The sequence below is a fragment of the Melanotaenia boesemani genome, chromosome 14, assembly GCF_017639745.1.
Source record: "Melanotaenia boesemani isolate fMelBoe1 chromosome 14, fMelBoe1.pri, whole genome shotgun sequence".
Classification (NCBI taxonomy): Eukaryota; Metazoa; Chordata; class Actinopteri; order Atheriniformes; family Melanotaeniidae; genus Melanotaenia; species Melanotaenia boesemani.
This window is the reverse complement of record NC_055695.1, coordinates 23,932,092-23,957,663: the sequence shown is the minus strand read 5'-3', so window position 1 is coordinate 23,957,663 and position 25,572 is coordinate 23,932,092. Positions and strand designations below refer to the sequence as shown.

The 25,572-nt window shown below is 39.9% G+C and overlaps 1 protein-coding gene across 2 annotated transcripts; it reads left to right on the top strand.

The window, feature by feature from the left end:
* Positions 1 to 27: 27 nt before the first annotated feature.
* Positions 28 to 24,311, top strand: fgf22 (fibroblast growth factor 22). 2 transcript variants are annotated; one of them, XM_042006574.1, is made up of 4 exons: positions 49 to 109; positions 198 to 923; positions 22,214 to 22,317; positions 23,586 to 24,311. In XM_042006574.1, the coding sequence occupies exons 2-4, from the start codon at positions 551 to 553 to the stop codon at positions 23,778 to 23,780; spliced, it is 672 nt and encodes a 223-aa protein (XP_041862508.1). In that variant the 5' UTR covers positions 49 to 109; positions 198 to 550; the 3' UTR covers positions 23,781 to 24,311. The 2 variants fall into 2 exon arrangements, with proteins under 2 accessions (XP_041862507.1, XP_041862508.1); XM_042006573.1 differs by having other exon boundaries at positions 28 to 923.
* Positions 24,312 to 25,572: the final 1,261 nt, after the last annotated feature.

Sequence of the window (25,572 nt, the reverse complement as noted above, 5' to 3'; positions counted from 1 at the left end):
AAACGCAGAGTCAGTCACCAATCCTCATTCAACTCCCTCTCAGCCACGGGTCAGCAGCTCAGACAGGCAACTTGTTCCTATCCAGCTGGAAAGAGCAGAGCATCGCAAGGTGCACACACATACATAAGACACACACACTTGTCTATTTAGACTCACACAGACACAAATACACACATGTGCACTTTTATACATTTCAGGACCTTATCTGTGGACCAGTGAAGAAGACTTTAAGCCGTGGGAGACAAAAGTTTGGAGGAGGAAAGGAAGGAGCGGATACAAGGAGGAACTTTAAAAAGTGGACTTCTAGCAAGGAGGAGACAAACTAAAAGGAAAACTGAAGATGACATGTGGAGAAACTTTGCTGTTATAGGAGGGAAGGCCCACTGTCAACCCAAAGTGAAGACTGGATATCAGTAACATCCAGGGGATCTGCTGAGTGCCATTCCCCTCCCTTCTGTTTAAGGACTCCCACCCTCTACAGGGACATCTCTTCATCATCATCAGCATGACTACAGCTTGCACAAGGTGCACCTTGGGAGCCTGACCCACCATGTGCAGATGGACGGCGTCCGTAGCTCATCTCTGTCCTGAATCCGCCTTTAGCACCACCACTACTGCAGCCTTCACTGGGCCATTCATCCCCCTGCCCAGTGCAGCCTCCTTCACCCTAGTATGCTTCACCCTGCTCCTGGTCACCACTGGCTGTGCCACAGGGGCCTGTCCTCCTCGTGTAGGGCATGAACCCCTGAAGGTGCTGGGGAATGGCATCAACTGTTCATGGACATTGGAAAGGCACACACGCAGTTATAATCACCTGGAGGGTGATGTCAGACTTCGGCGACTTTATTCTGCCAACAAGTTCTTCCTCTGCATTGACAAAACAGGAAAAGTGGATGGCACTCGGAGGAAAAACTATGCTGACAGTAAGTAGCTGGCACAGCCAGAATGAAACCTGGTTCTGTATCTCAAATGTGTCAGGATGCCTTATGACGTTCTTACTCGTCATTTTATTGCAGAACTTTATTATCTGTTCACCTTTATAGCAGCTCACGGGAATATCCTTGAGTTATATAACTGCTGAGCTATTTGTGTTGTGTTTAGAGCATGAGAGAGGCGTTGCTAGGTAAGAAGGGAATACCCTAGAGTGGATATAGACTCACGGGAAAAGAGGCACAGAGGAAAGGTATTGAGCATCAGTTGGTGGGGCAAACTGGGCTTTGATAAGAGTCTCAGTTTCACTGGGAATTAAACTGCATGAAAATGCATCGCTCTTGGGTAGCAGGTATACACTGAAGAACACTTTTTCCAAAAATGCGAACACAGATTCAGTTTTACTGTTCAGACTTTATCCTATGATGCATGTCCTCATGTGCGTATGTCCTTGTGTGTGGACAGGTTCACCCTTTCTTGACCAGTACGGTCCTCCCATGGAACACACATTACACTCCTCAGCTCAGCTTTGATACCACTTTCCAACTCGCTGAGCTCATCATAGCACTTTATTCTGTGTGTAAATCTATGACACAACACAATCTGAATTTTAGGGACACCTCCAAAGAGGTTAGTCCTGCAGAAAGTATGCTTTTTCAGCTTGTCTATCAATGGACCGCTTTTAGATGCCTAACTAAGTCAGATGAAATGATACTGGCCACGATATGACCTCCCACTCCATTAGTCACTGGCTAACTGCCTGATTGGGTAGCCCTTAGAAACCTTTTAGCCTTTGATGGTAATATTTATGTATTTGGTTGTTAATGCCTTTTTATACAAGTGGGTGAGTCAGTTTTTCCACACAGCTACTGGGGGAAGAGCAGCTGTTGAGCTCAGCCAACAGGCCAGCCAGTCTGTTGCCACTGTTTCAATGAGCTTTAAAGTGCAGACTGGATGACATTTGTTAACCTGCCGGGATTACCAGCCCAGCAAAATTTTTACAAGCCACACACACTGGTATAAATTCTAGCTGAGATAAATTATTGCTGTGTATAGCTGGGTTTTGTGGATTTATCCAAGTTGTAATATTATTCTTTCATTAAAGGTAGTATCTGTCAACCATAAAACGCACTCAAATAATGCTTGAATTTGACAGTGTGATTAAAGGCATCTGTCAAATATAAGAGTTCCTTGAAAAAAGGTGATGGCGATTGGAAAGCTCATGCTTTTTTTTTGCTTTGCTAATGTCATCTCTGATTGGAGAGCTGCAGCAGCATTCTGTGAAAAAGTGCAGTCCCCTTGCATGTAATGTCCGTATACACTTCAACCATCATCTTCTCATTTCCTTTGCTGGAAAGAACGATTCTTTCTATGCTCACACAGAGTGAGGGTGTGTAGCTGACCCTGAGCTGAGCACAGTGCCAAACAAGCGGTCATGTGGGCTTTGCCTTAAATTTAACAAAATGAATCTTGTGGTTACTCTGTGGTTGCGCCTCACAGTGTGATGGATCTGGTTTGAGGACTCTATTTTTTGTGTAAGACACATGGGGAGGCTTTCAATCAGACTTAAAGCCTCTTGACCCAGAGAATAGATTAGTGCGGCAGGATAAGGAGCAAGTCGTACATATTTAATGACATGAGAAGTGACATAGAAGCTAGAAAGTGATGTTACCATAAAGCCTGAAATGCAAAGAGGACATATTTGCAATTAGGATTCTTTAATTTCTTTGGGGCATTTTTTTTTTTAAATTAAATTTTGATCAAAAATACAATGAAAATAAAGCATAAATCGTCCAACACAAATACAGTCATGTGCAATGTTGCAGATGCAGTTGTTTTTTTTGCTTGCACTATCCTGTTGCAGGATATAACATTTCCCAGCACATTCAGCTCTGCTCAGGACTGTCCTCAGCCTGCCCAGGACTCTGCTCTTGTCGACACAGCTATATTGCCCCGACAGCTCAGCCTGCTACACCCAGCCCCCGGCCCTCACCTCCACCCCACTCAGTTTTTCCAGCCCCAACTCCCAGCTCCCTCTCAGGTGCAAAAACAGTTGGAATCAGTCAACAGGCTCTCTGCTAATTGAGGTTGGAAAATATTGTATCAATCCCAGTGGAGCAGGGGCATGGAACAGCTGAGGGAAGAGGTGAGAAAGAGAAAGGCTGACTTAGATGGATGGAGGTTTTAAAGGATTAGACTTGGACAAGGTTAAAGAGAGATAGAAAAATGTGTTTTTGCTAGCTGATCTTCAGTCTGCTTTTAACATAAAACATGTAAAGCATGAAATATTGTTCTCAAGTCATTGGTTATCCAGATGGGATCATGGCACAGAAAAAAATGTTGAATACTATTTTTGGAGATTAATGAAATTTAATGCTGTCACTACCAAACAGGGCTGACGGAGTATCAGTTATTTCTCCCAAAGTGCTCCAAGAAAAAGGTTCTGCCTTGAGAGTACACAATGTACACAATCACACACTCAAAGACAAACACTAAGGTATCCATTCCTAAAGTTTGTTATCAGAGTCAAGGAAGTTGTAAACTTACTTAACCTCCGACGGAAAGTATTTGTTAATCAAACCAGAGAGATACAAATCAAGCTAAATGTCCAGACTACCGTCTGACTTCAACCTGATCTAAATATAGAGCTGATCATGCATAATTGCAAGCCACTTTATCACAAAAGTTACTATAAATAACTAGTTGAAGTAGTCACCCAGAGACACAAAGTACAGTTCTTTCAGGGACTAGAAGGGAGGGCTCCAACATGTTTTTCTTTTGACCTATGGCAAAGCAGAAAATAATCGAGGGGAAAAACACACCCAAGTGTTTATAAAAGCTCCAGAGGCAGGTACGCATCATATCCTGTCCTGGGTCATCGGTCATAGCCTGCTAATTAGACAGTGCTGCAACACAACAGCTGCACAGGCACACCCAACAACTGCTTCATGATCAATTGCAACAGCAAATGCTGAGTAGTGCAGTAGGGAGCAATGCTCAAGTCATAACAGCCAAATTCAATTAACAGATGAAAGCTACTTGAAATTGTGCAGTTTCAATACAAGCTTGTTTTCCATTTATTCTCATCTTTCTGTTTTGTTTCAGAAAGTCTTTTTGGCTCTCAATGCTGCAGATAGTTTATTCTGAGCTTCATTTTTTTTCAACACATCTTAAAAGGATGGACTGTTAAATTTTGGGTGTGTGTGGCTAATGGCATCAAAAGCTTGTGCAGCTTCCAGGTGGTGTCAGCCAATTCACCCGTAGGAAATAAGGTCGCCTCACCACACTGCCACAGTTGCACAAGTCACTGCAGTCATACTATTGCGTTACTCTGCCTCAGCAGCCGCTCAGCTCTCTCACAGCCGGGGTGTGTTGTATTTACCAATTTTCCCGCAGTGTGCCACATATTCCTGTTTGATGTAAGAGTTTTCCGAGTTCTTGAGTGTATTTGACTTGGAAGGAAACCCTGGGGAGAAAATCGTACACCCCTCTAAAATATGTTGTGGAAATTATTCAAACTTGTTTTAGACAGGGGAAACTGTCAATCAGAGAAGGAGAGAGTGATGTAGATTTTATAAAAGAAAGGAGGAGTGCTACAAACGTGACTTCATTCAGCTTTGATCAAAGCAGTAATGAAAATAAAGAAGATGACATGGAGTAGTAGTCAACAATGTTAAAATGGTCATTACTATTGATATTAAAAAACAAAAACAAAAGCGTAGTTCAGACTGTTCAGATATTTTTATGGTGGACCGCCCAAATATGAAAGATGCTGGAAAGGTATGGAAAATACAAAGGTAAAAAATATATATTTTCTTTAATTTCAAACAATATAAACTAAATATATCCCATGTTTTTCATCGTCAGTTTAATTTTGTTTTGCTAATGAGCATCCATTTTTGCATTCTAGGCCTGCAACATAGTCAAATTTGAGAAAAAAAAAAGAAGCTTAAAAGAAGGTCTGGCAGTGAGGCTACCAAGTGATGAAGAGTTTCAGTCATCATTTTGTCTGATTGCTCCTCCAAACACATCTTAAGGTGTACAACAGTATGGGGTCATCATTGCTACATTTTCCCTTTTAAAATTCTCCACACGTGCTCAATTGTTTATTTACAAACAATCAGGTGAGGTGAAACAGGTGAAGACTGCAGGCAGGCAAGCAGGCCAGCCTTCTACCTGCACCCTCTTCTTCCTCTGCTATGTCTTTGTAATGTCTACAGAGTGTGGTTTTGCTTCTTCTTGTTGAAAAATACATCATTGTCCCTGGAAAGGATGTGATCTTAAAGGCAGCACATGTTGCTTCAAAGTCTCTTTCTGACTAGATACCTTCATTACAGAAGTGTAAACAAGTGCCTGGCTTTTAGACTTGGTGCTGATAACAGTCTAGATGGTCCTTTACTTCATTTCATCTGCATCATCCTTGAAAAAGTGATGAAATGTTGCCAGAAGCATTGCCCAACTTTAGCTTGCAAACTTGCATTTACACATTTCTCCAGATTACTAGAATAGTTTACTAACATATCACTGGAGAATGAGAAATACACAAAGGAACATTGCATTAAAATTAAAATATTTTCTTACACATTTTTAAAGAACTTTTCTTTCAAGAATGCTGCAAAATCGTGATTACAATTACTTACAAACATTATTATTATTATTATTATTATTATTATTATTATTATTATTATTATTATTATTATTATTATTATTATTATTATTATGTGTTGCATACATGAAAAGCAAAAATGGATGCATATTAACATATGAAACTGATGGCGCAAAACTTGTGTTTGTACTATCTGCAGTAAAAGAAAAGTCAAAGTTAAGATAAGAATCACTGCATTTTGTTTCATTTGCATTATCCAAACTGATTTGGGGTTAAATCAAAGTCCTGATTATATTTACACACATTGAACTGTTAAGGTCTACACATACACAGTTTTATCTCCACTGTTCATCACCTCATGTGTTACTTGTAAGCTACAATTTGAGGACGATGCTGTTTATACGTTAAAGCAAAACTTTTTAAAGTGTCTAATTCACACTACCGTTAGTTTTCAAGATGTAAGGAAGTTTACTCTGCCTGCCCTTTCTTCATCCTCACCATGACTCATCATTAATTCTGGTGGCACTCAGACGGGGACTGAATCAACTGCACCAATGCAGGGGCTAAAGAGGGAAGCACCTGGCTGAAGGAAATGCTTTGGTGTTTTGAATCTGGAGAATACACATGTTAATGAGAAGGACTGGGGCGTGCTCTGCTTAGTATTGAGGTGGAAATTAAAGCCTAAAGGAGTGCTGGAGCGCTTCCCGCTGCTCATTAGGCATTAAGGTTTCTTCTGGGTTGTCTCAACTGAGAGGGGATTCGTGGACATTTTGGGATGGCAGTAGGAGGGTAAAATCCCAGGAATTATGCACTTATTAAAGTAAAGGCGCTGCACAAGCGCAGCCTGTTTGGGGAGGAGTTTAAACTAACATTTTGCCAGCTGCAACTGTTATGATGAGCTTGAAAATAAAATTAAACATTATGTGCACATGCATGCCCGTTGAACATGCATGTGAAATCATTCACACAATTGCACACACTATCACTATCCTGGGAACTTTTTGGGACAAGAGTGTCAGTGTCAGCCTAATTAGCCAAGCATCCCTGGTCTCTGCCGCCAGGGTTTGATATCTTGAATGGACTCTAGAAATGTAGCAATTAGTAGCTAACAACCTTTAGCGGTCTGGCTCTGGCTCCTCTCTTGGATTTACTGGGTTCATCAGCAGGTTTATAGAGTCTGACTTTGGCTCTGGCAGCCAGCTCCTTTATAACATCACACAGCTCTGGACATCCTGTGGGTGTGAAGGCAGCACAAAGACTTCACAGTGCCAACAACCAGCGGCTTGAATCTAATGATTTTAGATGTTTGAAGTGCTTTTCTTAAATTTTTTTAAAAAGCAGATAATAACTTCTAATAAATGATTTAGTGAAAATGTCAGAAAGCAATTATAAGGAATATCAATTTGGCCAGAAAAAACGTAGTATGCTTCCTTTTAAGCTTGCAGGATTTTCCCGCAAGCAGCTCTGTCCAAAAGCTACTGCCTCAATGATTTAGGAGCTTTAAACACGAATGTAATGAGCAACAATTAATTACAGTAGAGTGGCATAACTGAGTGGAGTCACAGCCAAGTAGTAAGTTTTTAAAGTGGAATAGTTTGCCCTTTTCCTCAATGAGAGCACATATCTGCTGTTATTACTGTGTGTGCTCTTTTTGAAAGGTGTAAAATAGGTATTAATTAGATCAGCTGGGAGCAGCAAGTCTTACTCATTCGACACTACGTTTGAAAACATTCCCCAAAAGAAATAGTCCTAAGGGAGCAGCTGTCACTCACATTTTGAACTGTACACATGGACAAATTTATATACACTGACGTAATCCCATTGAGACAGAAGAGACAGGTCTTGCCTCAGCCTTCAGTAGACTAAAGGATATTAATAGTTTTGTTTTGGCCCTTCCAATGAGACTTTTCACCTTCCTGCTTGAACTGAGCCAGACATCATATCTTGAAGGGTGTTTAAACATCAACTTGGAAATTAAGAAGCTGAAAATGTGGGGAAAAATTAAGCATCCATAAACATAATTACTTCTTATTGGACTTGACACAGTTAGAAAAGTATAAAGGAGTACAAGTTTAAACTAAAATTGTGTCAAGCCTGGGGGATGTAATGTACCTGACCATCCTTGTAGCATTTGGTCTGGATCATAAAGAGAGCAATGCAAGGCAGTAAAAGAAGTCTGTAATAGGTGGCATTCACGTCCTCCACCCTTCTTTTCCACGTTTAAGCCACAAAAGCACACAGACTTTTGATAGACTTTAATCTTTCTCACAAGCATAAACAAAACAACTACCGCTGCCCTGTCAAGCTAAAGGCTGAATATGGACTTCCTGTTAGACTGTGATATCATAGCATGCATAAGTCATGTTTAATAGACTGGAAAGCTCATGTTTACTTCAAGTAAGTGACCATGCTGATTTTTACATGGCCTGAGAGGGAAATGTTTTTTTTATCATCCGAATTCAGAGGAATCATAGCCAGGAATTTAATACAGTTTTGGGAAAGTAAAGATTGTCAATAATTGTTGTTCAAGATTTAAAGTTGTAGATCTTAAAGGCTGAAACAAGTGGTAGCCTTGGTAGAAAAACATGAGACCAACACAAGTGCCAAAAACTGCAGGTCCTCTAATGGCCACTCAAAATTGGATTTAAAAGTTAGTCAGTCTCCACATAACCCCAGGTTGCAATGTGAAACGTTGCAGCAGAAAAAAACAAACAAAAAACACCCAAAACAAACAAACAAACAAACAAAAAAAACCAAACTTAAACACACATTTTTATGGAACATAAAAAGGTTTTGGTACATCTTCTATTGTGTATTTTATTGCCTAAATCTGTAGTTCTTTGGGGCGTTTGGGCCATATAACACTTGACAGTACATTATTGAGCCATAAGTGCCAGAAGGTGCCTAGGTGAGGTCCAGATTAGCCAGATGCATGACTCTTTATTTCAACTTGGTCTTTGAAACCACTGTTGGTTCACTGTCATGTCATCTATCCCCAGTGCCTTGCTGGATTTGACAATCAGATTAAACTCCTCCAACTGGCCTCAACAAAGAGTCAGACTCCAGCACAATTCTGAAGGTGGAGGACATGCACTTGTTCTATTTTTTTCCCCATCTTATTCATTCTTTTGAGTTAAACAGAAAATCATGCAACATGGACTGTGTGATGATATGCTGTTAGCACTGTCATCTCACAGCAAGAAGGTAGTTTCTCCCTGGGTACATAAACACTGGTGATTCAAAACTGACTGTAGGGGTGAATGAGAACATGCACAGTCATTGTTTCTGTGCTGACACTGCAGTGGAGTGCCAACCTGTCCAGGACATACCCTGGACAGCTTACCACCCCCATAGCTCCCCCCAATAGCTCTGAATAGGTATGGAAAATGAATGAAGGTATGAATTATGCATCATTAGAAGTGGTGATGCTTAGGTGGAAAACAGTTTACCTAAAGGTCATGCTGCAGCCTGAGGTTTCTGTTAAATCCATCCTTTACATGTCACATCTGGCTCCAAATGACAACAGTATATCCATCCTTTGAATACAGTCTATAATTGTCCAGAAAATCATCAAGTTCTTACCTGAGTAGGAAGTTTAGAGGATCACCAAAAATTTGGTCAAAAAATAGCACTGTGAGCTGGTCTGTATGCTCGTTGAACTCACAAGCTCAGTATCATGATTCACAGTAATGATGGTCAGTGATTGCATCTTCTGAGCATAAATGACACAGCTATATCAGAAAAGGAAAGTATTTTTTCACTGAAAGAAGATGAAAAGGATATAACTTTTCTTTGTTTTTGTTAAAGAGAGATACCCCTTTATCAGTTTCCATTCTTGAATAGTTCAATGCAAGAAATTGTAAATTTGCAATTAAGTCTCAATTAGAAAATCAGTTCAATGCACTTGCAGAGAAAAACTGTTGGAAACTGAGTGTTTAGAGATGTCTGAAACATATGCTTTTAGGCCCACAAAGATTATTTTTACATATGTTTTCCTCATAAACTGAAACTTTGACCATGTTTAATATGGACATTTGATGTTGTAACATATGTATGAGAGAAAATAAGAAACAGTCACTCGAGTACAGGTCAGTGAACATCAACAGTCCTCTGAGCTAAATTACATAAATCTAATTGTACCTGCTTTATATTTGCTGAGGCCATTTCACTACATGAACATGAGCAGGATGTGAGTATCATGTCAGAGCGTTGTGAATGTGCATGTGCATTTAGAATGCATGTGTCTGTGTTTATACTTGTGCCATTGTGGGAGCATGAAGTAGACCTTAAACTGAAAAAGATGTGTGTTTCCGTTCCCTAATGGCTAATATGAACCAGACCTTACCATGCACACAGTTCAGGCACATACATGTTTGTGTGTGTTTTCACACACACTAACATGTACAAGCTTGTGCACACATGGATGTTTTCCCCATCTGGGAGGCCATGCTCCTTATTACAGCTCAGAGGGTGGCACAAAGCAATGGCATAGCTGAGATAGCACAGTCCTCACTATAAATCAGACCAATGAAATTTTTTGTTCTAACAGTTTCAGCAAATTTCTTCTTGGTTATTTTGATACTTTGCACCTAACTTTGACTGATTCGTAGAGGTTGTGGTTGTCAGAGCAGAAGTTTTTCAGCTGCAGTCCCACTGCTCTCTCCATTTCCCCACCTCTCCTCCCCTGCAGTGGATAGGATTGGGTTCAGGGCCCTTTGGCCAGTGGAGCAAATGACAGCTTTGACAGGACCCTGATATTACTCTTGTGCCTTCTGTCACCTCCTGTATGCCTATCTCATTTTAATAATGTAAATATGGGGCAAGGTCAGGCCACAGAGAATATTCTGTATCCTGGTGCTCAGTCATTGGAAACCTTCTGCACACCTGAGCCACACGTGCATACTTAAAATCCGCAATAGAAGGCACTGGCTCCAAAAATAGAATCCCAGTAGAATAGAATAAAATTCTAAAATACTAAGTCAATATACTTTTTCCACATGTCAGTGTGTGCTTGATTCAATACTTCTGATCAGTGTGCTGTTTTTATCTTTATAATATTAATAACATAATTAGATTAGAGCTCGGAGATCTTTTTTTTAAATATTTTTGTCCAATCATCAGGTTTTAAGTATCACTCTACAATTTCAGCATTTTATCCAAATGTGGAGTTTTTATTGGAAAAGGTGAAACAGCCAAGAAACATAAAAAATAAATTCAATTAAAAATAAATCAATTTAAAAAATAAACGACTTATCATATCATTTGTACCATCCAGCATGATGTATTTTAGCAGAATACATAGTTGAACTTAGTTTTATGAACTGAGAGCCATTGTGTCTCTGCAACCTCTGAATTCAGATTTTGTTGCCTGTTAACTGTGATCAACAATTTTTTTTCGTGAAAATTTTACAAAATTCTTTAATACTTGATTCTTCTGTTCAGTTATTTTTGTGTTCAATAGCACAGAAACTGACCAAAAACTCTAGAAATGACCAAAAACGGAATTCTGTTCTTGAAAAAACTTACTAATAAAAATATAACATACATTCTCACCATTAACATAGTGGAATAGTAATAGTTTGCTGTGCAGAATTAAATTAATTTTAGCACAATTTTGCTTTAGGGAACTTCATAAGCTTTTAGTTTACCCGTAATTCCTGTAGAACCAAAAACCAAAAACCAAAACAAGCATGTAGAGAAAGATTTATAATAACTTATTGAATTTTAAAATGATTACTATCTAATGGTTGGAAACTTGTAACTGTACTGACTTTATTTTCGAGGAATATAGTATTTTTTTCATAACTGATCATTAGCATTCAAAGCTAAATGCACACACAGCATATTTTAATTCATTGCTATCAGACTCACATTTGCATGCAAGTAACCTATGAGATTTGAGAGTGCTTATTTGTTATCATTAAAGAGGGGGATCAAATAAGAGCTTTGATATATATAACTTAGGTTGTTGGGGAATAGGCAAAAACTGGTTCTGCTCAAGCCAACAGAATCTCTATGTGTGGTTCGGATTCATGTGAGGTTTTGTCCTGTGAGGATGAGGTAGGAAACTGTAACCCATGCCTTTGCTTTCTCCTGATTATGTTTCCACTCTGTCGGACTGAATCTGGTCTGGACAACTAACCAAGCCTGCTTACTATGATTTAGTGGCACAGGGGATGACCTCAGTTTGATGTGGAGCTTGCATTCTAACTGCTCCTCCCTAATGCGAAATGCAGAGGCTGTGAGTCACAAAGCTCTCGGCGGGGGAGATCTTCTCTTAACTATCTGTGAAACCTTTGATAGCTTGTCGTCTGCTTGTTATGGATGTGATGCATAATTTGGAGGCAGTTTGCCCTCCTTGCTCTCCCTCCTTGATTAAAGAGAAAGCCTCCTGGTCGGTAAGATTGCGGCCCCTCAGTACCACACAGGCACAGACAAGCTGGCAGGGTGCATGCCGATGGCTTCGTTAACCTTTTTCACCTCTGTTATTCCCCAATCTTATAACATCAGCCTTCCACCCCACCACTCACCCATTTCCTTAAGTTGTCCTCTAGTGTTACATTTTCTGGCCGGCTTGCCCCCGTTGGGCTTGTAAATTTGGGGTTTGATGAGCAGAGGGTCTGATTTAACATCCTGGAGGTCCTTAATGAGCTGATTGATGTTCCCATACATACAATCACAGCTCAGCACAGCCAATGAGACTCGTGTTGGGTGGTACAATGACTACAGAGTGCATGTAGATAGAACATGCCAGAAACTTCAGAACTCAAGAATTTGTGTGTAGGACAATGTGAAATGTTGCTGAAACTTTCACATTTCAAACTGAATTTTTTTTTGTGAATAAACATTATATGTAGACCCTGTATATGTGAGCAGTGTTTAAGAACAGTGAAATTGTTCTCACACAGAACTGTCCCCCCACACATGCACAGATATCCAGATGTGGAGGGTGATTCTGGAGTACTGGGTCAGCCTGTCTGGGGATAAATCAGACAGACTAATCTGTCCTGTGAGGGGATGGGGCATAATTGGTCACATTTGACCCCCCTGGCCTTGAGGACTGTGGGAACGCGGGCTTTATCTACCAGCGGTAATTGGCTAATGAAACACTTCCGCAGCACCCTCCACTAGATTGTCATCCACCGATTGGGACAGGGTGAGGCATGAGTGTGTGTTTGCGAGAGTGTGGCCAGCACAAGTGTCCAAGAAGCATATGTGTGTGTGTGTGTGTGTGTGTGTGTGTGTGTGTGTGTGTGTGTGTGTGTGTGTGTGTGTGTGTGTGTGTGTGTGTGTGTGTGTGTGCTTGTGTAGTTTAGAGAAAATGGCAGGATGCGGAACTCCCTATGGCCATCCACGCAACTTTATCAGCAGCATCAGTCTCATGATGCCTGCAGCATGGTGATACATTGACAGACCACACATTAATGGTTGTGCAGCTGCCATTCCAATTTAAATTTAGGTTTCAGCTGGAAATAATTAATTTAATTCAAATCTAATTTTAACCTGTGGCAGTGCTTCTTTTTGCATCACACACTGTTGAATTATTTGTACCATCAATACTATGGTAGTTATGATTAGCATCTGATGGATGTCTCACTGAATTTTGCTCTTATTTTTATCATCATCTTGTGTGATCATTTATCAGAGTAAAGTCATGTCCACATCAATTGAAAGGCAAGAAATCAGCATTGGGAGAGTGAGGTGTGGGGGTAGAGGGTGAACTAAGAAAAAAAAGGCTAAAGTTACGGTCGTGAGACAATGTCTCCGAGGTCCCATCAAGTGAGCCATTCATAGATGCTGGTCTACCAGTTTGTGAAGCCAGGTAGACACTCCGATAGAGTGGGGCCCAGGGTGGCCTTGTCTTTTTGTCCCAAGCTGACCCCTGCTCTCCTGCCTGGCCTCTGCGCCCCTCACCTGGCCTGTCCCAGCGTACTGGTAACAAGATACCTGTAATTTGCTCTAATGGCCTTTGAAAGACCTAGTTGGGCTAATCCCTGGGGTACTTCTCCCAGCAGCACCGTATAAAAAGGTGGGGGTAACTGGGCCGAGTGTGAGTCCTGAAAGAGGACCAGCCTCTGGATTGTGCGTGAGAGAATGTCACCCCTTGCGGCCGGGGCCAGGGCACTGAAGCACAGGAGTCGGCTTTCAAGAGATCACCACCATGTGGCTTGTTCACAGGCTCATAAAAACTGAGCCCCGACTTGTACAGAAGTAACTTGTCTCCGCTTTACATCTCCTTCACTTGCTCAGTCTGGCAGACAGAGGAAAATACCCTTAAACTACTTAACACTGTTTCCTTATTCTGTAATTTGTGTGAAAGTACTTCCTCGTGGGTGACAATGGCTCATCCAGTAATACAAATCATGGAAATACCCAGTCACGGAGGACAACCAGTAGCAAGAAAACTAAGGTTTCAGCAAGATGTTATCCACCTCAGTCCATAGAAATAAAAACAACAATAATAATTATTATTATATTGGACAAAGAGCCATGGTCACTGAATACGAACTAAAGATGAGATTAAAAAGACAGGGGGAAAGAAATTTTATCAGTCTCATCTTTGCTGTCATTCTCCAGAGATTTCAAAGGAATGTGGGAACAGCAAGTGATACTTGGGCAGGGAGGATCAGCCCTCTTCCAGTCTTTTCTCTCCTGTCTTCCTGTTCTTTCTATCCACCTCCCTTATTTTTAACAGGGTGGGCCACATGCAAGGGAATGCACCCAGACACAACGGACAGATGCAAACCGCTCTCCCTGTGTCCTATTTCTAGCATTTAGAGCAGCCATTGTATAGTGACAAATGACAGCATCTATAGACAAGTTTGTGCAGTGATTACAAGAGTGACAGAATGTTTAGATCTGCAAAAAATCAAATATAAGGAAAGAAGGGAAATGGCTAAAAAGGACACAAATGTAATCCTGTTTCTAATTTCCCTTGTTTTTATTTGATTAGATGCTCTTTGATCAAAGCTAACACAACTTGAGTTGAAGGATTCCAAACTGTCCTGGAATTCAGGATTAAATTATGAAAGTGAAACACTGTTCAGACTTCCAGACAGTCTGAGCTCATCTGAGGAACAGAATCAGAATACAGGACCAAAATATTCAGCATGCTACTCTGGATGGGCTGTCTCGGATGACAAGTGTTGAATGATCAACCTGAAGGCTTTGTCAGTTCATTTACAGATGGAAATCATTTTCCTTTCCTCCTTTCTCCTATCTTTTTTTCCGTGTATGTATGTATAAATAAATAAGTAAATAAATAAAAACATTTATGCGAAAACCATCCAGCACTGCTTTGCTTTGCTCATAGCAGAAATACCTCATAGCTGCTGGTATGAGATGAATAAATCATCCCATTCCTGTGAGAGTTAATAGGTATGATGCATGTCCGGAGACCTACAGACAGTCTAAGGAGGGATGAGGGGGGAGCTGTCCCAGGCTGGAAGATAGCTAGAATGAGCCAAAGAGACCAAACATGTAAGAGACAGACGGACAGTGGAAAGCAAGCTGGCAGATGGAGGGAAAAGGCAAAGAAGAGAAAGACAAGTACAGCTCGTGGAAAAGCACAGAGATGTTGTAGATCAGCAGCTGCTTTGCTCTGCAACAGAAAACCACTCACACACACATATGGTGTATACATCAGTGCACGAACATTCATGCAGCCAGAGAGGCACTCAGAGTCCTTGTTAAAAAGGCTGTAAATTTTATTTAGCTGTCCAGAACTGTTTGGTCCAAGGCATGGCATCATTTATACTTTGGACTTGATTGCACAAATTCAGACAAAAATAAATGTCATCATTTCATCAGCCTGTGAATTAAACCTCTTGAACATTAACTCAACTGGGGTGTTTTTGCATTCATGAATAGGAAATACCTAATAAACCCCTTTAAAGCCCAACCCAAGAATAAATGGGGAGAAATTTCTTTTTTTTTTCTTCTTCTTTTGTCTGGCACTTTCACAATATACATATATATATATATATATATATAAAGAAAGAGACTAATAACCCCCATGTGTAAGGGTGAGCATGAAATTGTGTTTATACACTACCGTTCAAAAGTTTGGGGCACTTTGCCATGGGATTCAATAGGGAAGTGACCCCAAACTTTTGAACGGTAGTGTATGTGATTTTCATTGGATAGAAGTCTACTTGAGATATTTATATTTGCATAAACCTGAGGAAGTTTTAAGTTAACCACTGATGATGTATGTTTACTTTTGCTGTGTTGACCGGATTTGAGTGTGTTTGTGTGAGTAAGTTTTTACCTCCCTGACTGCGTTTGTCCTTTGCTCTGGTAAAACAAGGGAATTAAACCAAAATGTTTAAGATATCAGAAACTCTAAAGAAAAAACGCACACACACACACACACAAACACACACACACACACACACAACAAACAAAGAAACAAAGATGCAAACAGTGGATATGGATCCTCTTGGTGTATATATTTGTATTCACATTTATTGGCATTTACGATTGTAGATTATAGTCAGTATGATTGTAAATGTTGCAAAGTACACTGACAGCACAGTGAAGGTGTGACACAGCAATGCAGACGTGAAAGGTAATGATTTATGTTTCATTTCCTAATTTTCTGAACCTTTGCAAACACAGAGAGGTGCCTAAATATGTAAGAAGGTTGTTATAGCTTAACTGTCGAGGCTTATATTGAAAGCTACTCTGTTTATCTTCCTCAAAAATTGTAAAGAACACATTAAAATGGCTTCAAGTGCAAAGAAGGGGAATACACTCATTACCAATCCTCACTGCAGTGTCACATATAAGATAGGACATTATTACATAAGACCCCTGACATGGCTTTTCTTAATCTGTCAGACAACTTTTAAGGTGAAGTTCTTGGACATACGGAGCAATAATCAACATTGTTTGCCTCTTTTAGACAGAGCTTTGATCATCTCAAGCTTCCTGTGTGTCCTTGGACCCACTCAGTGACAGTGGCACTGGTGCTGACTCACCTGTTGACTTGATCTGACAATCATAATCATAGTTTTGGTGTCAAGGTGTAAACACTGGCCTCTGCCCTGAATGAAAGTCTGGTTATGTTTTACTACCAACTTAATTCACAGATATTGCTTACTCATTTTTGCTTTCCTCTCAGATTGCAGATAAGTCACAAAACAGGTTATTTTCACCTCATATGTAAAACAAATCAGTTTCATAATAATGCCTTCTTGTCTTTATGTAATGGAGAAAAAAGAACAACTTCTGAGAATGCTTTAACTCTTTGAAGTTTAAATGTCAGGATATTCAGAAAAAGTTACAAAAGTAGGTACCTGGGGTTGTGACAGCTTTTAAATTAGGTCTAAATACAAGCTTGTTTAACACATCAGCCATGAAAGTGTGTTAGTTACACCTCCTCTAAATGGCTTCAGTAACAGGAGTGTACAATATCTCTGAAAAACAAAAGCTGTGTCCAAATTTTATGAAAAAAAAAAAACAGTTTTTGAACTGTAGTGTACTGCAGTCGATGGTATTTATAGTGAGTTTCTCAGTTTTTTAAAAGTGATTAAGAAGGATATGTGAAGCATAAACAAGGATGGCTAAAATTAGAAATTAAAATCTTGCCTATTGTTGATGCTTTTCCTGGTTCTGGTCCTGGCTACACCTCCGGCTCTGTCCTGGAGTCTGGTGAACCAGCCTGCATTCACACCAGTTAAAACCAAAGTGGGAGGAATTTACTCTGGGGAAGTAAATGCAGAGGAAAAGTGGTAGATCATGTTGATTATCTGCAAACTTTTCATCCATGTAATCATCCTATTGTTTTAACCCTTTTATACATAGAGTCCATAGACATAGACGTATGTGTGTGTGTATGTGTATGTGTATGCTTGCTTGTACACAAGCGGGGAGGGAGGGGGTTATCTGTGGGGGTGGGGGAGGGGGGTTGTTTTAACCATGGAAAGCACTTTGTGCTGCATTCTTGTATGAAAAGTGCTATATAAATAAAGATTGATTGATTGATTGATTGATAGAGTGGACACCATATTTCCTGGTGTGTTCAAGGCTGACAATGGTAGCTTGTGAATTAGTCACTTCAGTGGACATCATTGCTGCTGCACTGACTGAATTCTATGTCCTTGTTACCTGGCTTGCTGGTTGATGACCCATCATGTTGTCCAGCAGCTTAAAAAGTGAATATTTTTTTTACTGCTGTGGTATTCCTTCTTCACTTTCTTTAGCTTACTGATTATGTGTTCTGACATTTGGGTGAATCCAGACTTTGCCCAATGATGAAGTCATGATTTATGAACAAGAACCAATATTTTTTGTTTAAGTTGGGAACTTTCCAACAGGTTCCAAAGCAACCTTGTGTTTTATTTTAACAGACAGCTGTTTCAAAATTAAGTTTGGGAACCAGCACGCCTTGCTGGAGTGAAAAGGTCTATCATTGTCACATAAGTTGACCCCTAAAAGAGACATACTATATGATTTGATAAATTACATAGAAGCTATGTTCCTTCTGGCTCAGTGAAACTTTATTGATTTGTTTGTCCAGGAGTTCATTGTCTTTTGTACATTAGAGGCAGCTACGTGTCCACAACTGAAGGTGGGTTAAAAGGTAAGATAATTAATTAATTTGCATATGACTTGTTTGTAGGTTATTTATTTACTTCTAGAAATAGACAAAACATATCCAAAAGTGTCTAATTTCATTACTGTACATTAAAGGTTTAACATACAAGTGTCCATAACACAGCACCTCGAAAGCCTCCACTGAGTGTCATTTCTCATGGTAATCTCTCAAGGTGTTTAAAGTAACAGTGAGTGATGCAGCTTTTGTCTGTGCCGATACACAGGCGGCTCTTTTGCCCAGTACCAGACCCTTCGAGGGGGTCATGGCAGATCAAAGGTGCTGGTCACAGCCATTAGGCCTGGCAGCCCAAACCCGACATGAAAAGCTTGTGTTTTGAAAAGGAGGGCAGAAGGAAAAAAACAACAGGGCCCTCTTCGTTTAAAAAGCAAGCAAACTGTGAAATAATTGAAAAGGTATGTCAATCAAGAGCAGGAACACAGCGGGAGCTCCAAGATTCCCAGGCTTTGCTCTGGTTGAGCACTAAGCCATGGAGGGTTGCTCAAGGGGGCAACACAAGAAATTAAATTCCCGAAAAAAGGAACAAAAAGAAGACAGGAGGAAAAGAGCAGAAAAATCTCATTTTCCCTTCCCCTTTGCTCAGTCTTTCAATCTTTTCTGCTTTAAATTTGTGATGGAAGGAGGTATTTTGCCACAGTTCGACGAGCCTCATTCAGAACACTTGGACATTAATAAGATCTTGTCCAGCTCTTCACCTCTCAGGTGAGTAACAAAGACTTGATGGGGGGCGGCTTTTAGAAGTACCTGCCCCCACCACCAAAGCCACCATCTTATTACCAGTACCTTCAGCCTCTACTCCCTCTCCTCCTTCCTCCTTAACCCCCCCCCACCAATACCATGAATTTGACAAAAGGGAACCCAGTGAATGTCTCGTTCGTTCCTTTCTGCATTTTTTTTTTCCTACAAGGTCAGAAAAGGCTTGAATGATCTGACGATGGGCTGGCGTCCAAAAAACAGGGATGGAAAGAAAAGAAAGAGTAAATGAAGAAAAAAAAAAAGTGAGATTGGGTAAAAGACTTTTTCTATGCTTTGAAAAATCCCAAAGAAAAATAAATGGCAAGTCCACAGTTGACTAGACATGTATGGTGCAGGATTTGCTTGTAATGCCAGCTTGAGCTTATTGACAGCCCGAGCCAAAACATGTCAAAGGTTAAGAGATCTTGCCAACTGCAAGTGGGAAGCCAAAAATGCTTTTTGGATTTGCTCAATGGGACAGTCAGTTGATACTAGCTCTGCAGAACGAGGTGAAGAAGTGAACTTCATGTGTCAGTGACAGAGTTAATTTGTCCATATCGTTCACAACCACTGTGTTTTATTACACTGGAATAACCTTTTTAAATGTTAAAAATACTCTATAACACTGGAAATCGACTGGTTTTCAGAGGCCTAAAGGCCTAAAGGCTATTACGTACATAAGAGCATAAGCTCTTATGTACGTAATAGGTATGTCCGTTGTCATAAGTCATTGCACTTTATACTTCCATGTGCCTTTTACATTTCCATGTATATGAAGTCAATTAATCCACTAGAGGGAAGTGCTGACTTCAGATTGGTTGGTGGCAGTATAGCTCCGCTATAAAGTTGTTTGCAACCACCCAACACACCTGACACACTCACACAGCCTTTCTTCAAAAGCTCACACCATCTTTACAGTTGTTGTCCTCATCATCATGTTCTTCTTCCTCCTGTTCATCTCCTTCTCTGGTTTGTTCATTTCGCTGGTCGTGTGCCAGCTATACTGCACAACACGGACCTTGCGGTTTCTCGTGGTATTGTACCATTAGCTGCGTCAAGCAAAGGACCCGCAAGTCTCCTGAAATGCACCAATCATATAAACGACACGAATGATGGATGTCTGTCCATCTTCTGAGTCAAGCAAAAATGGGTCTTAAATGTCTATGACAATCCAGATTTTAGTTCTCTTATCATTTATTAAATAGTTTCTAAATAAATGTAACCTTTTGGTGGAAAACTTGAACTGTCAGGGTCTTAGTGAGTGTAAAGCTTCTAATGAAGTCATATTTGAAACTCAACAGCTTGAAAACACAATGGTGTGACTTTTCAATAGGAGGATGGTGAGTTTTATGGATCAATCTTGTCTTTATACAGTGGTGTAAAAAAAGTTTTAGGACATCCTTAACATTTAACATAATCACAAATATTATCATGAAATATTTAAAAATGAAAAATATTATTTTTGGATCGTGATCAAGTAGCTAGATCCTAAGCGATCACTTCGGACAGCTAGAAATCCCCATTTCATGTCTAGATCTTGTGTATGCAGACTGTTCCAACAACATGGATATATTAGACTCAGAAGAAAGAGTAGCTTACAAAATTAAATGAAAACGTTTTGCAAACACAATGATTGCAAAATGCATCCTTTCTAAACAGCTAATCAAATTGGGAAATGTTATGAAGAAAACGTGACTATTTGCACTCAAATCCTTGCAGTGACAAACTCTATCACATCCTAGAACTCAAACCAGCAAATGGTGGCAATTACCGCTGGCTCCACTTTCAGGCACCAGCGGTTTTCATTGGCCTGGACTAATCCCCCGTAAACCCTTGGAGCGCCACAATCACCAACAGAGCCTCAGCTAATTGCTTACGAGTCCCTTGCACGCTCCAGGTGCCATCAGAGTACACCTGGTGTTTGTAAACACAGCTTGTAAAAAGGAGGCAGCCTTCAAAGTGTTAATGTCTCCTTGGAGGATCACAGGCAGCGCAGGAATGATGGGGGTGCAGCTGGGTTGATACCTGGACGGACTAAAATAAGGCATGCCCGTCTCTCCTGCAGCTGTGTGCGACTGAGGGGAGCTTCATTCACACACTCCTGTCAGAGAAGAAAGACGCACAACAGGAGTTTGTGTTTGTTTATCTTACCCTTCTTTTCTTTCCTTCGCTTTACTTTGTACTTCTTTCTGTGGGTGCCTAAAGTAGATGACCTCACTTGGTAGGCATGACTAGTGATGTTCAGGGGGGAAAGAAGTTTGAAATAGCTCTAAGCTTAAAGCAGTGGGAGCGGCAGATGCGTTTTTTTTTTTCTTTTTTTAAAATTTCTTCTTTCTTTTGAATCACTGGAGCTGTTCCCATGTTGTATTTAAAACCAGGAACATAGCCCAATGATATTAGCAAACATGCTGTGGAAAGAAGCAGATAGTGGCTTAATTTATCTGAAATGATGTTAATGCCATCTGTTATTTTATCTGCTGTACTGTTTACATCAGGGTATACTATTAGAAGCATGATGGACCCGTGAGACTTGTTTTCCTTTTTACAACTATCTACCTTTCAGTGAGGAGACGGGTTTCACACTCTGATCAGATAGGCGACCACATCAAAATGATGTTGGAGGCACAAGTGAAAAAACTGAAGGCAAAATTGTTATCCAAAAAAGGCCTTCATTTTCAGCAATTAGCTCCTATTCAGAGTATGCCTACAGGTCATCTCCAAAACATCTCCCTGTCATTGCCATGACAAAGGGTGTGTGGCTTTATTTTTATAAGCAGACAAAAAGCAGATCAGGAGAGTGCCACATGGGACTTGTTTGCAATCAGAGCCCAGAGGAAACAATTATCTTATAAGCTTGCCAGCTTTTTCATGGGGTTAAGTGGGTTGGAGAGGCCACTTAAGTGGCAAGCACACGGGTTTTGTGTCTTTCACTAAACAACACTGGGTGTCATCAGGATGGAGTGTAACATCTGCAGTCAGGAGGCTTTTATGGATGCATGTAACAGGGCAGACTTGGACTGTGCAGGTCCAAATTGTGTTTGTCTGCTGTGAAAGTGTGTGATAAAAAATCAGAATACTCTTGTTCAGGATTCACTTAAACTGAAATAATTTTAAATTTTAAAAGTTCTCATATGGTCAAAGTTTTACCTGTTTGTAATTCCCTGAATGTGGGTCCTGCTCCCTCAAAGGTAGGTTTTGGTATACATATCGTGAATGGGATTTTTTTTCTTCTTATCTTGTTTGCATACAGCAGCTTTTGATGGCAAAACTGACAATGGTTGAAGTCTCTAACCCAGACTCTTGTCCTCTCTTTTATTTTCCAGGCCTGATGGAAATCCGATCTGTCAGTGTGGGAGTTGTTGCCATCAAATCTGTCAGCACAGGGCTGTACTTAGCTATGTCCAAGAAAGGCACACTCTTTGGATCGGTGCGTATACAACCTGACAACATTGTTTCTGGAGGTCAAGACACTGAGAGTGGAGAGGAGAAGTTGGTGAGGGTGGGAGAATATATATGTAATTTTAAAGTGAAGTGAAATCTTCTCCTGGAAAGTCCAGATTGAGGTCAGAGTGTTGCTATCAATCATGGTTGTACACCTGGGCTGCGACTGAAGATACCTGCAGCTTGACTTGGATTGTTTTACTGTCAAAATAGATGAGAAGAAAGAGAGAGAGAATGAGAAAATAAACCCAACCAGCAATGACAAAGAGCCAGCTGGGCTCATTTAGGTCCTTGCGTGCCATCTGCCAATTGTTGCTTTGCACAGCAAGCTTTCAAAAGAAATCACCTGTCTTTGTTAAAATCAGACAAACATCAGACGGGAGGTGTGTGGTGTCTAGCTCAAGTACTTACATCTTAAGGGAAGTGAAATCAGGGACAAGCAATCACTCAACAAATAATGATAAGAAAAGAGCTTTCAAAACAGACAACAAGACATAAAAAGACAGGAGAATCCAAAGCTTTACTAAACTCACACAAAAATGCCAAGAGAATCACTGAAGGCTTACACTATCCTGATGCTATCATGCAGAGGGCCTCGTTATGGCGGCACGATAATCATCTAGAATATCTCTTGTCACTACAATATCTTTCATGATTCTCTGGCTATCTGATAAGAAATGGTAAACACCCATATAAAAATGGCTTTGCTGTGAGCTAAATGTTGGATTAAAAGAATGTTCTTCCAAGAACATCATCTTCAATCCTTAGAATAGTTCACAGACCTCACTGTCATCATCTTGAGCCAAAGATTAAAGATCCCTGCCAAGGAAAACTTACCCTTCAGGTTAACTTCAAGTCAGAAAATTCTGGAGGAGAAAATTGTTATGTGTCCTTGCACTTTCATTAACTTTACCGGGCTGATAGAATATACATTTCTTATGATTATCTCCTTTAAATCTTTTCCATGGAAAACACGACTGAAGATAAATGTTTTGTAATTCGATTTCACCACACTTCTAATGTCTGTGACCTTAGAAGGTTAAATAAACAGAATTCTATGTGATGGAAAAACGCGCCCCACTGTAACAACCACAAACACCTGGAAAATCTTTTACTGCAACAACAGACATTAACCTTTGTGCATTTCTTGGAAGCCGACCTTTTACAGCACAGCAGGAAAAGTAGTCAGTCCATAGCTGTAGACTTATCTGTTATAACCTCCCTAAAATGTCCTCTTCCTCCGTCTGATCTCAGGTGAAGTACAATCCGAGCTGCAAGTTTAAAGAGCGCATTGAGGAAAACGGCTACAACACATATGCCTCGCTCCGCTGGAAGCACGGCGGCAGACAGATGTTTGTTTCGCTGAACGGGCGCGGGAAACCTCGGCGAGGTCACAAGGCTCGACGAAGGCACCCATCCACTCACTTCCTGCCCATGCTCCCCTCCTAAGTGCACAAGTCTGAACTCTGACCAACAGCTGGATGGCACACCTGCCACCTCGCATTAGTGTTGATCCAGCTGCAATAGCAATGTCTGTTTTTGTTTTTCCATCCTTATGTCACATAAATGTACATTTTCTGAGGTCTGTAACATTTGTAGTTAGTATGATATCTGCTTTTAAGTTATTTTCTGCATTTTCTTATGATGTTAATATAATACCGTGCAGTTGATTACAGTAAAAAAGAAAAAAAGAAAAAAGAAAAAAGAAATATCAGTAGAGGTTACACTATCCAGCTGTGTGTAAAATACGTATAAAAAAATTTGTATAGTTGGTATTATAAGGCTGTAAGAGGAAATAAATGGGACAGAGATTTAAAAAACAGTGGGTCTAAAAATTGTGACATCAAAATAATTGCAAATCAAAATTAAAACACCTGAAGATGCTGAGGTCACATTCTTATATAGAGTCATAATGAACAACTAAATATTGTTTAAGCAGTTTTTCTTTCTTTAAAGTAAAAAAAAACACAATATTGCACATTAACCCTATATATATATATATATATATATATATATATATATATATATATACATATATGTATAGTTTGATAAATAATGATACTCTATTAGGAAAAATAAAATATTTAAGACGTATAAATGTTGTATATTCAACACAGTGTGATACAGTATAAAATAAAGTCACATAGTACATATAAGTAAGCATTTTTTTAAAGTTATTTAAATGCAGCTATGCAGAAATAAACTGTCCAGCTGAACTGAATCATGAATATTCCCCAATTTAAATACATTGATCTTTGAAATGTTCCATCTGAATTAGTCTATATTAACACAACAGAAACTAAGCTAATGACTGGGATAATGAGCTGGATTCCCTAAGAAGTCGCCTGTATGTTTGTGCATGCTCCTGTCATCTAACACCCCACAGATAATAGGTGAGAAATCAGTACCAGAAAACATGCATTGTGTCTTATCTAGCCTTACCTAGCCTACTTAGTCTTTAGTCTTTAAAGTGGTTTCCACATTTAAGTCATGCAGTTATATGACTGCAGCTGTAGCACATCAAATGTCAGCAGTTTCATTCATTTTGTACACAGTAGTAAATGTTTTCAGACATACTTCCTCTCTGTCAAGACTTGCTAACACTAGAAAACATGTTGCTAACAGAACATTTAAAACATTTAATTTAAAACATTTTTTACTCTATAACTGTTTGAGGCTAATGTTTGTGTTTATTCTTGAAATTTCTGTTGGATTGTAGGGAAATAATAGCTGTATTCAAGTTTATATTCAGCTCAGTTTGTAAGGTATTAGTACTGGATATTGGTACATTTGTGATCATACACAGCTTACTGCTACTGGACATTGAAAGCCAGTTGTATACTGTATAAAGCCACATTCCTGAGAACAAACAGTCCTGAGATCCATTTCAGCTAAGTCATTTGAGTGCCTTGGTCCATGCTGAGTTTGTTAAACCTCAATAAAATGTGGAGAATTCATGAGTCATGGCTCTCTTGCTTACAAGTGTTACTTGAATAATTTTCTGAAACCAATAGTGTCATGCTAATCTCATGGCACACATGGCACTGATTGTTAAGTATTTGTAACATCTCCATCAGAGCTGCTTGACATAACAGCCCACCTCATCATAATCATGAAAGAAGTCACAGCAGGAGAGATGTTGATGCGGAGGACCTCCTGTCTGGTGAAAGGTCTGCAGTTATGAACTATGCAACTTAGCATAAACGTCATTTACAAGCAGACGAGACCTCCAGTGCCACAC

Bases quoted from the DNA above. Each gene is read 5' to 3' on its own strand.
- fgf22 (XM_042006573.1), top strand. From the start codon at position 551: ATGTGCAGATGGACGGCGTCCGTAGCTCATCTCTGTCCTGAATCCGCC. The intron at 924-22,213 runs GTAAGTAGCTGG...TTTATTTTCCAG, and splicing joins GAGGAAAAACTATGCTGACA to GCCTGATGGAAATCCGATCT. The intron at 22,318-23,585 runs GTGCGTATACAA...GTCTGATCTCAG, and splicing joins AAGGCACACTCTTTGGATCG to GTGAAGTACAATCCGAGCTG.